Source organism: Dendrobates tinctorius, unplaced genomic scaffold (genome assembly GCF_039654945.1).
Source record: "Dendrobates tinctorius isolate UK_male_01 unplaced genomic scaffold, ASM3965494v1 ptg000086l, whole genome shotgun sequence".
Classification (NCBI taxonomy): Eukaryota; Metazoa; Chordata; class Amphibia; order Anura; family Dendrobatidae; genus Dendrobates; species Dendrobates tinctorius.
Window position 1 is genome coordinate 13,438,720 of NW_027361754.1, and position 15,112 is coordinate 13,453,831.

The 15,112-nt window shown below is 46.7% G+C and overlaps 1 protein-coding gene across 1 annotated transcript in view; it reads right to left on the minus strand.

The window, feature by feature from the left end:
- The window catches only part of LOC141097699 (nicotinamide N-methyltransferase-like), a 37,199-nt gene that overhangs the window by 638 nt on the left and 21,449 nt on the right, over window positions 1-15,112 (minus strand). Inside the window, exons 2-3 of the mRNA XM_073585078.1 lie at window positions 6,424-6,537; window positions 1,777-1,882 (exon numbers count right to left, since the gene is read on the minus strand). Of these exons, the coding sequence (XP_073441179.1) occupies window positions 1,777-1,882; window positions 6,424-6,537 (220 nt within the window). The remainder of the gene's footprint in view (window positions 1-1,776; window positions 1,883-6,423; window positions 6,538-15,112) is intronic.

A 15,112-nucleotide genomic window follows, 5' to 3' on the forward strand; every position in this document is an offset into this window, starting at 1 on the left:
TGGCTAACATTATTGCTCTTTGTTAAATTTCAACAGATTAATGATCACTTTGGTTAAGCTCAATCATTTTGATCAACTTTCCTCTAAAACCTCTCCTCACTAGAACACATGCATCCTTTGTTATGTCTAGAATATATGTATATGGGGTGGAGGGCTGGAATAAAGGCCTCCATACACATTAACTAAAGTAATTTGAAAACTGGTGGGGTTGGGCATAGTTTAATGAGTATGGTGGCTTCCCAACTCTTCCCAGATAGATAATCTTGGGGAAAGAAGGATCTGGCCACTGGAATTTTAATTGTCTATACTTTTAGACTGCAAGGAGATAAACTGCTGCTTGAAGTATCTGGTAACGGCTCCCTCATACAGAAAACAGGGTCATTTGACCAAATCAGGAGAGATACCTGTCAGCTGAATGTTTATTGAGATGACAATTATTTTATCTTTTCGGGAACCTCAATAGCTGTCAAGTTAACAATCACTTGACAGCTATTGAAGTTGTACAGGCAACATAAGGAATGTAACACCTTATTTTTTGTACTAGTTAAAACCAGACTTCTTATGGTAGATTTTTTAATAATTTAATGGATTTCCACAAAATGGAACATGTAATATTATTCATGCTACCTTAAATACAGGAGTCATAAATCAGATACCTACATTGCAAACATCTGTATTTTATTCTGGAACACTGTAATATTTCAGCCAAAAATGATCATTCAAAGCACAGCCAGAAACAAGGAGACTAGTCCAAGGGGTCTGTCCCTGTCACCATCTCCACCTTCAGCTCAGCTAGACTGAGATGACTTCGCCATATACACATGTAAAAACATGTGACATGCACAAAATGTGAACAAGTCGGTCAGACAGTGCTCACGCCCCCCAATGACTGAAATACAACAAGAAAACACAAAATGACAAATTTGCAAAAATACTCTGCAGTAAAAAATATGGCAGTAATCAACGAGTGCTGGATAACAAATACAGGGTATTTAGTTGATACGTTTTTTGCAAAAAATATATGCCAAGCTGCTCCACCACATCACGGTAACCCTTCACGGAGCAGTCCCTATATAATGTATTTAAAACCTGAACATGTGAACAGTGTCTAAATGAACAGGATACAGACAGGCGCCTCCTAGTATATGGGCTTGTGGTTTATGGCAGCTCATTTATGTGCATGTCACACAAGAGAGGGGTGGAGTCTCCCAAACCAGGCCGAGCAAGGAAAAAACGGATTAAAAACATATGCGACATGCACAAAATGTGAACAAGTCGGTCAGACCTTGCTCACGCCACCCAATGGCTGAAATACAACAAGAAAACACAAAATGACAAATTTGCAAAAATACTCTGCAGTAAAAAATATGGCAGTAATCAGCAAGTGCTGGATAACAAATACAGGGTATTTAGTCGATATGTTTTTTGCAAAAAATATATGCCAAGCTGCTCCACCACGTCACGGTAACCCTTCACGGAGCAGTCCCTATCTAATGTATTTAAAACCTGAACATGTGAACAGTGTCTAAATGAACAGGATACAGACAGGCGCCTCCAAGTATATGGGCTTGTGGTTTATGGCAGCTCAAATACCCTGTATTTGTTATCCAGCACTTGCTGATTACTGCCATATTTTTTACTGCAGAGTATTTTTGCAAATTTGTCATTTTGTGTTTTCTTGTTGTATTTCATATACACATGTACAAGATACCTATTTGTAATGGACAAGCTGATTCATGCAGTAGATTCTATTTAGTATTTAGACAAATATTTTACCCTTTTCCTTCTAGGTCTACTTGAAGTTTTGCAGCATGACCCCAATAAAATGCTCCTGCACAATCTTCTACCCATCTTTTCAGCTCCATGATGCATTTGAGTTGCCCTCGCTTCACCCAGGGCCGTGGGGTACTCGGTACCGGGCCGGTGTCAGGGGGATGAGGTGTCACAGCAGAGGTGACCCGGTCCGTGGCCCTGGGCCTCAATATCAATGGTGGTGGTGTTTGGTTGTAATGTAATGTTCGTGACACCACCTGTGGTGTTCGGCAAATATGATGTTAGGCCGACGCTGCATGCAGATCTTCTGGGACTGATGGTGTGTGCAGCATAGATGGTAAAGCTCCCCACAGGCGGAGCTGTAGCCCCAGGGCAGTGTAGATGCAGTAATGGCGGGGAGGCATAGATGGTGTAGGTACAGGTACTCAGGTGTAGCGGTGCGGAATAACTGGAGGACACCAGGGCGTGCGGTTCCAAAGTTTTACTCACTGTTTGCAGTTCACACACATGCCAGACTCCATGCTGTGTCTTCCGGGCCAGGGCTCCAGCCAACCTCCAGGCAAGATAGGTTTTCCTCTCCAACACTCCGCCAACATGTACCTGACTGAACGACTCCTCCAAGGCACCTTTAGGGGCGAAGCACTCCAGTACTTAGTTAACCTGGAATGCCTCTCTCTAGGTGTTCCTAGTCTCTACTTGTATGACAGACAGCTGTAGCCTGCTTCGGGGGACGCTCGCTCCAGAGTCCCAGCTCACTAATAAGGTGCTGTTGTGTCCCAAGTCTATGATGGGAGTAAGGCGTTAGCAGCTCACTACTCCACCGGTGTCTGTTGCTGGACATAAAAGATCCGATCAACCTCGGGGACCAGGCCCCGGCCTTTGCACTCAGGACTGGAAGGGTTCTTTCTCTTACTCAACCCGCTTCCCACCGTCCTTCTATTCTCCTTTGTTCTGATCTGTTCTATCTCTCTTCTGGAAGGTTAGGTCATCAATCTTATCAGTCTCTTTCTATGTCTTTCCCGTGCCAGCAGCCCAGATCACTGGGACCTGCTGCAGCACGTCACTCAGACATCCATCTTCTCTCCTCTCTCTCACCTTCTAACTCTCTAACTTCACTCTTCCCACTCTCTTGTATCATCTTGCTCCACCCGCCTCCCAGCACATCTCGTGTTACGAAGCAGGGTTCCACGAGGGGTGCTCTGCTAACCCCCAGCCTGAAGCTGTTAGGTGGCCCCACTGAACTATCCTGTGTGTGGAATGCAGGTGTGGAGTCAGGAAAGGAGTTCCCACCTTACCTGGATGGTGGGGCACTACACCTTAGGAGAAGGTGCAGTACCTCTGTGGCGACTGAAGCCTCAGGGGCACCACATACCCCCCTGTTAAACACAGCACGTCCGCAGGCTGCAAGAAATAAAATTTACAGTACAGGAACATACAAAAAATTTTTAAATGCTGGTTAACAATACTTATCCAATCTTCCTAACATAGTTGGCACATCTCTTAAACATTACAAACAGGCTAACTTCCTATCTCAATATCAAAAATTCTACTTAAGTGCAATTCCTAATTCCAAGTGCTATAATCAACACATTTTCTTTATTACATTTCTTCCTATTATTCTTCTTTCAGTTACTCTCTTTCCACTGGACGCAAGACACTGACCATCTACTCTTGGCCTGTCACCTGTCACTTTCAATTCTTACATTCTTTATTCAAGTTTCACATTCTATCTCAAAACTTTCCTAATTCTCTGTATCAAACATTCTGTAAAAGACATTTACTTTTCATAAGACACAACATTATCAAATACTTTATCATAAAACATTCAAAATTCTTGTAAGGTGCTAAACACTGCTCTCAGCCGGGATTCTTGCAGTGTCCCTTGAGATTGACATCATTCTTCGAAAAGTGTCCATTCAAAAACATCATCTTCGCAAAGTGTCTATATGTAAAGGGTATCTTCGCAAATACTTCTGTATGTAAAACCAAGAGAGAGCACCCAAAGGGGTGCAAACTATTTACAAGCAAAGTTTTGGACCAATCAGCGTCTATGATCTCCACAGTTCAATTTCAAAAATAACGCTGCCAATTAAAAACTAGGCAACATGATGCAAAACAGAAAAAGGTACAACTGGTGCAACTGACCCTCCTGGGTAACGAGACTTGAAAAACAATACAGAATCTGTTATTAGTGTTGGTCCCCTCCTGGGTTTCTGGGACTGGTACTGGAACCATATCCAGTGGATGAAACACTTTGGGTATCTTCTTCTTGGGGTAGAGGTGACATACTGGTTGGGGCTGGCTGTTCTGCCCCCGAGAAATCGAGTCCTTCATGATCCTGCTGATTTCTTGCCAAGCGCATATACTCAACTTCCCATAGAGAGGGATAGGGACTGGTAGGGCCCAGGGAAAGGGCCATGGAGATTTCTACTGTCTACGGGGATATGGGTCCTTCCAGTTCCATGGGGAGTTCAGGTGACGATGCTGCAGCCCGAGGCTGCCAGCCAGGAACAACTTGGTCATCACCTCCCATGGATACAGCAGCCCGGGATCGTCGGCGGAGGTCAGCGGGCCCGTTCCTGTGGATAGGTTCCACTCCCAAAACCAGGGGTAGACCGGGAGTAGCAATCATACCTGGCGTTTCCAGCCGCGGTTCCGGCTCCGGTATCTATTGGTGAACGGCCGCTGCTGCAGCTCCCGGAGTGGTGGAAGGGATGGACCTCCACCGGGCCCGGGACGGGGCGAGTCTGACCTCAGCCAGGGTCATCGGTGGAGGCCGATGCAGCCGCGTCCAGTCCAGACGGGAACGCGGTTACGGGTTTCCAATCTGCTCCAGTGCCCTCATATACCTCCTCCGAACGGGACTTACCCAATGGCAATATCGGGGATGAGGTGGTGGCTGGCGCAGCTGCGGGTGGATCAGCGGCCGCAGCCTCCGCAGGGGCGGCCTGGAGGCTAGTGGCTTCTCCCCCTCCTGTTCCGCTGACTCCGCTTTCTCTTTCATCATGGCGTTCTGGCGTTCTTTTTCTTGCTCCGCCCTTCTGCTCGCCTCTGGCTTCCTCTGCCCCTCCTTCTGGGGGCGGCGTCTTCTTCCAGCGCCTCCTTACCAAGCCAGTATACGAACCACTCGGGGGGTGGGCCATGCAACTGTCACATAGTAATTCAGGTGGGGAAGGCCCAATATTCATTGCGTTCTTTTTCCGAGACCTCCCATCTCCTCACGCCCTTCTTCTCCGCGCCAGCGGCCATCTTTAGGACTCATATCACAGTCTATCAAATTTGGTCTTCTGTACATTCTCAAAAGTCAAAGTTCAACAAGCCACAGGCACACAGAACCCGATAGTGTTGAGTCTCGTCATCCTGTTCGTGACGCCAAAAATTGAGTCGCCCTCGCTTCACCCAGGGCCGTGGGGTACTCGGTACCGGGCTGGTGTCAGGGGGATGAGGTGTCACAGCAGAGGTGACCCGGTCCATGGCCCTGGGCCTCAATATCAATGGCGGTGGTGTTTGGTTGTAATGTAAAGTTTGTGACGCCACCTGTGGTGTTCGGCAAATATGATGTTAGGCCGACGCTGCATGCAGATCTTCTGGGACTGATGGTGTGTGCAGCATAGATGGTAAAGCTCCCCACAGGCGGAGCTGTAGCCCCAGGGCAGTGTAGACGCAGTAATGGCGGGGAGGCATAGATGGTGTAGGTACAGGTACTCAGGTGTAGCGGTGCGGAATTACTGGAGGACACCAGGGTGTGCGGTTCCAAAGTTTTACTCACTGTTTGCAGTTCACACACATGCCAGCCTCTGCACTGTGTCCTCCGGGCCAGGGCTCCAGCCAACCTCCAGGCAAGATAGGTTCTCCTCTCCAACACTCCGCCAACATGTACCTGACTGAACGACTCCTCCAAGGCGCCTTTAGGGGCGAAGCACTCCAGTACTTAGTTAACCTGGAATGCCTCTCTCTAGGTGTTCCTAGTCTCTACTTGTATGACAGACAGCTGTAGCCTGCTTCGGGGGACGCTCGCTCCAGAGTCCCGGCTCACTAATAAGGTGCTGTTGTGTCCCAAGTCTATGATTGGAGTAAGGCGTTAGCGGCTCACTACTCCACCGGTGTCTGTTGCTGGACATAAAAGATCCGATCAACCTCGGGGACCGGGCCCTGGCCTTTGCGCTCAGGACTGGAAGGGTTCTTTCTCTTACTCAACCCACTTCCCACCATCCTTCTATTCTCCTTTGTTCCGATCTGTTCTCTCTTCTGGAAGGTTAGGTCATCAATCTTATCAGTCTCTTTCTATGTCTTTCCCGTGCCAGCAGCCCAGATCACTGGGACCTGCTGCAGCACGTCCCTCAGACATCCATCTTCTCTCCTCTCTCTCTCTCAAATTCTAACTCTCTAACTTCACTCTTCCCACTCTCTTGTATCATCTTGCTCCACCCGCCTCCCAGCCCATCTCGTGTTACGAAGCAGGGTTCCACGAGGGGTGCTCTGCTAACCCCCAGCCGGAAGCTGTTAGGTGGCCCCACTGAACTATCCTGTGTGTGGAATGCAGGTGTGGAGTCTGGAAAGGAGTTCCCACCTTACCTGGATGGTGGGGCACTACACCTTAGGAGAAGGCGCAGTACCTCTGTGGCGACTGAAGCCTCAGGGGCACCACACATTCATCTCTGATCTTCAGCACTATGATTTGTTTGAAAAATTCACAGGCTGCAAACAATTGATGAGCCAGTGGACCAATACTGAGGTCAATCAAAACGTCTCCTTTAATATGACCTGCAAAAAAATATTCAAATATGGAAATCAAGGCCTACTGCTTCTAACAATAAAACAAAAAGTTGTAGATAAAATTCTGACTTTTTAAAAAATATTTGTCGTAAATGAATCAGATCATTTCCTTTAGTATATTTTTAGTTTATTAGGTATGCAGGTTGAACTTTAAGTGTGACAAAGTGAGCTCAAAATCTGGTGAGATTCTCTTTAGGTATGAGCGGAAATGCGGGTTCGGCTGAACTTGAGTACACAGTTTGGTTTCGGGATCTGTTATGATTGAGTCACTGTAGGAGGCAAAAACAGAAATGCTAGCTAAGTCCAGAAAACCAGAGAGGTTGGCAGCTATCGGATTGCAGACCCCTGATCCTATCCACAACAACTAACAGTAGCCGTGGGGGGTTCCTACGATGCCCTAGACCCCTCGATCACAGCCGGAGAATTAAATAGGCCTAAAGAAAGAAAGGGGAAATCTAAACTGCCCCAGAGCAGACCCCAAAGCAATAGGCAGCCCCCAACATATAATGACGGTGAAGCAAGATGAAAACACAAACACAGACAGAAAGATAGACTGAGCAAAGACGGGGCCCAAGCTAACTAGATAGGAAAGGACAGGAAGGCTGCTGTCTGCAATCCGTCAAAAACCCTATGGAAATAAGAGCCAACAGACTGACAGTGAAAAAGGCCCTGAAGACGCTAGGCTCCAAAAAAGCTATGTTAGTACTCAGGAATATTCTGAAGACAGAGCAACCGGCAAAAGGAGATTCAGCTCACCCCAGCAGGGAATGGCAGAATCCAGAAAAGCAAGGAAAACAAAAACAAAACACCAATGCTAACAGGCAAAACAGAAAACTTAGCTTTAGGGGAGCAGGAATCAGACTGGTGTCCTAGAAGTCCACAGAGAAATCACCCGCAGGGCAGAAGGGCGTCGGCAGCCTTATATCCAGTCTGTGACTCCACTCAGCCAGTCATCCTCATTAGACTCAGGTTCCTGATAATCAGGCTCATTACCATCCTTTACCAGAATAGGGAGTTCACCAGACCCCAGTGATGAAGGGGAAAATGAACTCACAACAGTACCTCCACCTTGAGGAGGGGTCACCGAACCCTCAACCACGCCACCAGGGCGATCAGGGTGAGCCCGATGAAATGCACGCACCAATCTTTTGCCATGAATATCAGAGGCAGAGACCCAGGAATTATCCTCCTGACCATAACCCTTCCACTTAACCAAATACTGGAGTCTCCGTCTAGCCAGACGGGAATCCAGTATTTTCTCTACCTCATATTCCATGTTACCTTCAACCAATATAGGGTGTGGAGGTGCCACCCCAGGAACAACTGGTTCAACAAACCTCTTCAACAAGGACTTATGGAACACGTTATGGATTTTAAATGTGACAGGAAGAGCCAAACGAAAAGAGACCGGATTAATAATCTCCAAAATCTTGTAAGGTCCAATAAATCTAGGCTTAAACTTAGGAGAAGCCACCTTCATAGCAATATTTTTTGATGCTAACCACACCATGTCACCAATCTTAAACTGGGGACCAATGGTCCTATGTCGATTGGAAAACCGCTGGGCCTTTTCCTGGGAGAGAGATAACTTATCCACCACTTGGTCCCAGATCTGGTGCATTCTCTCCACCACAGTGTCAACACCTGGGCAGGCAGAAGGCTCCACCTGCCCTGAAGAAAATCGAGGATGAAACCCAAAGTTACAAAAAAAAGGTGACATCAAAGTGGCAGAACTAGCTCTATTATTTAAAGCAAATTCGGCCAAGGGCAAAAATGAAACCCAATCATCCTGATCAGCAGAAATAAAACATCTCAAATACGACTCCAAGGTCTGGTTTGTTCTCTCTGTCTGCCCATTGGTCTGAGGGTGAAAAGCAGAGGAGAAGGACAACTGAATTCCCAGCTTGGAACAGAAAGTCCTCCAAAATCTAGACACAAACTGAACTCCTCTGTCAGATACAAAGTTCTCAGGAATCCCGTGCAAGCGAACCACCTGTTGCAAAAACAGGGGCACCAACTCAGAGGAAGATGGCAACTTAGGGAGTGGTACAAGATGAACCATCTTAGAGAACCTATCACAAATCACCCAAATAACAGTCATTCTTTGAGAGACCGGCATATCAGAGATGAAATCCATTGAAATATGGGTCCATGGCCTCCTGGGGACCAGCAAAGACATCAACAACCCACTAGAGCGAGAACAAGATTTAGACCGGGAGCAAGTCCCACAGGACTGCACAAAATTCCTGACATCATGAGACAAGGTGGGCCACCAAAAAGAGCAACTCACCAGATCTCTAGTACCAAAAATACCTGGATGACCAGCCAATGCAGAGCAATGAACTTCAGACATCACTCTCTTCTTCCACTGGTCAGGAACATACAACTTTCCACTGGGACAACGCTCAGGTTTGTCCTCCTGGAACTCTTGCAGAGCAAGTCTCAAATCGGGCGAGATGGCAGAAAGAACTACCCCTTCGCCTAAGATGGTAGCAGGCTTGGTCACCACAGGAGAATCAGCAAAGAAACTCCTAGAGAGGGTGTCTGCCTTGACATTCTTAGTTCCAAAACGTGTAAAAAACAAGGCCCACCTAGCCTGTCTAGGGTTCAAGCGTTTAGCCAACTCTAGGTAAATCAAATTCTTGTGGTCAGTGAGGACCACAACTTGATGTTTAGCTCCCTCCAACCAATGTCTCCACTCCTCAAATGCCCATTTCATGGCCAACAGTTCCCGATTCCCCACATCATAGTTACGTTCAGATGGAGAGAACTTTCGGGAAAAGAAAGCACAGGGATTCAGGGCAGCACGGTGGCTCAGTGGGGTCCTGGGTTCGAATCCCACCAAGGACAACATCTGCAAGGAGTTTGTATGTTCTCCCCGTGTTTGCGTGGGTTTCCTCCGGGTACTCCGGTTTCCTCCCACATTCCAAAGACATACTGTTAGGGAATTTAGATTGTGAGCCCCATCGGGGACAGTGATGATAATGTGTGCAAAACTGTAAAGCGCTGCGGAATATGTTAGCGCTATATTAAAATAAAGATTATTATTTATTCATTTTAGATGTTACAGGATCCTTTTGGGACAAAACAGCTCCTGCACCAATCTCAGAAGCATCCACCTCTACCTGGAACGGGAGTGAGACATCAGGTTGCCGCAAAACCGGGGCGGAGGTAAATCTTCGCTTCAGCTCCTGAAAGGAAGCAACAGCCTCCGGAGACCAATTCAACACATCAGCACCCTTCTTAGTCAGATCAGTCAATGGCTTGGCAATACTAGATAATTTTGCAATAAATTTTCGATAAAAATTAGCAAAACCCAAAAACTTCTGGAGGGCCTTCAAAGAAGTGGGCTGAACCCAATCATAAATGGCCTGTACCTTGGCCGGGTCCATTTCAATAGTTGACGGGAACAAAATAAATCCCAAAAATGAAATCCTCTGTACTCCAAAAAGGCATTTCGATCCTTTGACATACAGGGAATTCTCCCTCAAGATCCGGAACACAGTCCGAATATGTTCCACATGAGAATCCCAATCCTTGGAGAAGATCAAAATATCATCCAGATAGATAATCAAAAATTTATCGACAAAATCTCGGAAAATATCGTTCATGAAGCACTGGAAGACAGAAGGGGCATTAGTGAGCCCAAAAGGCATCACCAGGTACTCAAAATGTCCCTCCGGAGTATTAAACGCCGTCTTCCATTCATCCCCCTGCTTAATGCAGATAAGATTATACGCCCCCCTGAGGTCAAGCTTGGTAAACCAGCAAGCACCTCTAACTCTAGAGAATAGATCCGAAATCAGGGGTAACGGATACTGATATTTAATAGTAATTTTATTGAGGGCACGATAATCAATACAAGGCCTTAAAGAACCATCCTTTTTGGCCACAAAAAAAAACCCGGCACCTAAGGGTGAAGAGGATGGTCTAATATGACCCTTCTCCAACGCCTCCTTAATATAGGACCGCATAGCCTCGTGTTCGGGTACAGATAAATTGAAGAGCCGACCCTTGGGAAATTTACACCCCGGGCTTAGTTCAATTGCACAGTCATAACTCCTATGAGGAGGCAAGGACGCAGACTCATTCTCACTAAATACATCATAAAAGTCCGCCAAATAGTCAGGAACATCATGCGACTGAGGAGAGGTGGAAAAAAACGGAGCCTCACTAAAGGCACACCGACAACCCCAACTCACCACAGACACAGATTTCCAATCCAAAACTGGATTATGAATTTGCAACCAGGGAAACCCCAGAACAACGGCATCATGCGGACCATGCAACACCAAAAATCTGCAATTTTCTTGATGGTCTGGGGCGACCCGTATGACCACCTGGGTCCAAAACTGAGGTTTATTTTTAGCCAAAGGAGTAGCATCAATCCCCCTCAAAGGGATAGGCGTCTGCAGAGGTGTCATCGGAAATCCACAACGTTTAGCAAAATCCAAGTCCATTAGGTTTAGCGCTGCTCCCGAATCCACAAAAGCCTTGGCGGAAAATGTGGACAGGGAGCAGATCAGAGTAATTGCCAGAAGAAACTTAGGTTGAACACCACCAACAGAAAACGTGTGTGCAAAGTGTTTCTCTCGTTTAGGACAAACAGAAATAATATGCGAAGCATCTCCACAGAAAAAACACAGCTTATTACGCCTTCTGAACTCCTGACGTTGCGCCTTAGACAAAACTCTATCACATTGCATAGGTTCAGATGTCTGTTCAACCGGTGGCAACACCTCTCGTGCAATCCTGCGTTCACGTAAACGCCGATCAACCTGAATGGCTAATGACATAGAATCGTCCAGACCAGAGGGAACAGGAAATCCCACCATAGTATCTTTTACGGCTTCTGACAAACGCTTCCGAAAGAGAGCAGCCAAGGCATTATCATTCCAGGTAGTAAGGACCGCCCACTTTCGGAACTTTTGACAGTACAACTCTGCAGAATCTCGACCCTGGTTCAATGCCAACAGGGTCTTTTCAGCCTGATCAATAGCATTAGGTTCGTCATACAACAACCCCAAAGCTTGAAAGAATGCGTTCACATTAGTCAGAATAGTGTAGGGATCTTTGGTTCAACAGCATGCGAACGAGCAAGGTAGGCGGAAATTCCCCGCACTTCCACAGCAAGCTGCTCCACACGATCAGACAATTGCTTTATCTCCATTGAGAGAAAAAAAATTCCCCCTACAGCCTCAGAGATATAGAGGAAAGAATATACACACACCTTCCTTTTTTTTTTTTTTAAACACAATTCTTTCCTGCTATTGAGTACCCTAGGATCTGCGGTATGGCGGGTGATTCTGTTATGATTGAGTCACCGTAGGAGGCAAAAACAGAAATGCTAGCTAAGTCCAGAAAACCAGAGAGGTTGGCAGCTATCGGATTGCAGACCCCTGATCCTATCCACAACAACTAACAGTAGCCGTGGGGGGTTCCTACGATGCCCTAGACCCCTCGATCACAGCCGGAGAATTAAATAGGCCTAAAGAAAGAAAGGGGAAATCTAAACTGCCCCAGAGCAGACCCCAAAGCAATAGGCAGCCCCCAACTTATAATGACGGTGAAGCAAGATGAAAACACAAACACAGACAGAAAGATAGACTGAGCAAAGACGGGGCCCAAGCTAACTAGATAGGAAAGGACAGGAAGGCTGCTGTCTGCAATCCGTGAAAAACCCAATGGAAATAAGAGCCAACAGACTGACAGTGAAAAAGGCCCTGAAGACGCTAGGCTTCAAAAAAGCTATGTCAGTACTCAGGAATATTCTGAAGACAGAGCAACCGGCAAAAGGAGATTCAGCTCACCCCAGCAGGGAATGGCAGAATCCAGAAAAGCAAGGAAAACAAAAACAAAACACCAATGCTAACAGGCAAAGCAGAAAACTTAGCTTTAGGGGAGCAGGAATCAGACTGGTGTCCTAGAAGTCCACAGAGAAATCACCCGCAGGGCAGAAGGTCATCGGCAGCCTTATATCCAGTCCGTGACTCCATTCAGCCAGTCATCCTCATTAGGCTCAGGTGCCTGATAATCAGGCTCATTACCTTCCTTTACCAGAATAGGGAGTTCACCAGAACTCAGTGACGAAGGGGAAAATGAACTCACAACAGGGATCTGAATCGGACCCGAAACCCATATACAGTGGGGAAAAAGTATTTAGTCAGCCACCAATTGTGCAAGTTCTCCCACTTAAAAAGATGAGTGGGGCCTGTCATTGATATCATAGGTAGACCACAAGTATGAGAGACAAATGGAGAAAACAAATCCAGAAAATCAGCTTGTCAAATTTGGCAAGATTTATTTTGCAAATTATGGTGGAAAATAAGTATTTGGTCACCTAAAAACATGCCAGATTTCTGGCTCTCACAGACCAGTAACTTCATCTTTAAGAGGCTCATCTGTCCTCCACTCATTACCTGTAGTAATGGCACCTGTTTGAACTTGTTATCAGTATAAAAGACACCTGTCCACAACCTCAAACAGTCACACTCCAAACTCCACTATGTTGAAGATCAAAGAGCTGTCGAAGGACACCAGAAACAAAATTGTTGCCCTGCACCAGGCTGTGAAGTCTAAATCTGCAATAGGCAAGCAGCTTGGTGTGATAAAATCAACTGTGGGAGCAATAATAAGAAAATGAAATGGAAGACATACAAGACCACTGATAATGTCCCTCGATCTGGGGCTCCAAGCAAGATCTCGCCCGTGGGGTCAAAATGATCACAAGAACGGTAAACAAAAATCTCAGAACCATACGGGGGGACCTAGTGATGACCTGCATAGAGCTGGGACCACTGTAACAAAGGCTACCATCAGTAACACACTACGCCACCAGAGACTCAGATCAAGCAGTGCCAGACGTGTCCCCCTGCTTAAACCACTACATGTCCGGGCCAGTCTGAAATTTGCTAGAGATCATTTGAATTATAAAGAAGAGTATTGGGAGAATGTCATATGGTCTGATGAAATCAAAGTAGAACTGTTTATTAGGCTATGTGCACACGTGCGGAATTCCGCAACTCCCTGCCGCAGGAAATATGCGAGAAATCCGCATGTGGGTCGTCCTCCCAGGGCCGTGGGGTACTCGGTACCGGGCCGGTGTCGGCGGGGATGTGTCACAGCAGCAGGGACCCGGTCCGTGGCCCTGGGCACCCAATTAATGGCGGGAGTGTAATGGTTTGAATGTAGTTAATGGAATAGTTCATGACGCCACCTGTGGTGTTCGGCAAGTGAGGTGTTAAGCCCACGCTGCATGCAGATCCTCCGGGGCTGGTGGTGTGTTGCAACCAAGATGGTGTAGCTCCCAACAGGTGGAGCTGTAGCCCCCAGGGCAGTGTAGATGTAGGAAGAAGAGAAGAGGCGCAGGCGGTGTGGAAGCTGGTACCCAGATGTAGCGGTGCTGGGTGTGTGTTGGCGCAGGAATCAATGGAGGACACCAGGGCTTGTAGTTCCAAAGCTTTACTCACAGTCTGTAGTACACACAGGTGCCTGCCTCCGTGCCGTGTCCTCCGGGTCAGGGACTCAGCCAACCTCCAGGCAAGATGGAATACTCCCTTCCCACACTTCGCCAACATGTGCCTTTCTGAACGTCTCCTCTATAGCGCCTTTTATTGTGAAGATCTCCTAGTACTGAGTTACACTGGAGTTCCTCCTATCTGATGATCCCAAGAACTCTACTTGTACGGCAGACAGCTGTAGCCTGCTTCGGGGACTCCTTACTCCTGAGTCCCGGCTCTCTATCTGTGTTGCTGTTGTGCCCCCAAGTCTTAGATGGGAGTAGTGCATTTACAGCCCACTACTCCACCGGTGTCTGCTGCAGAACCAATAGTGTCAATCAATCAAATTTATCAATCAATCAATCAAATTTATTATCGCCAAGTACATATTACATATATACAAGGAATTCTTTGTGGCAAAGAGGCAACATAATATATAACAACAGATACAACAAGTAACATCTAACAAGACAGATACAGTATATAGTCTACACATGACGATTTAATTGTTGAACAGAGAGTGGATAGAAGCTGTTCATATGGCGGTTGGTGCTGCATTTGGGGACTCTGAAGCGACGTCCTGAAGGGAGTAGTTGGAATGAGGAGTGTCCCGGGTGAGAGGGATCGGATGAAATTTTCAATGCGTGGGATCGAATACTCTTATCATAAAGATCCTGGATTTTAGGCAGGGGGGAGCCTATAATTCTCTCTGCTGTTCTGAAAGTCCTTTGTAAGCAGAGTTTGTCATGCGCAGTGGCTCCCCCATTCCAGACTATCAGAGAGGAACAAATCACAGATCTGATGACAGCATTAAAGAATAAGATCAGCAGATTCTTAGACAAACCATATCTTTTCAGCTGACGCAGGAAGAACATCCTCTGTTGTGCTTTTCTTATAACAGCATCCACGTTTTTCCCCCATTTAAGATCATGAGAGATGATAACACCAAGGAATTTGGTCTCTGTGACCCTAAGAACCACTTCGTCATGGATGTAGATTGGTAGTATCTCATGTTGATCTTTCCTAAAATCCACAACCATCTCAGCAGTTTTTTTAGTGTTGAG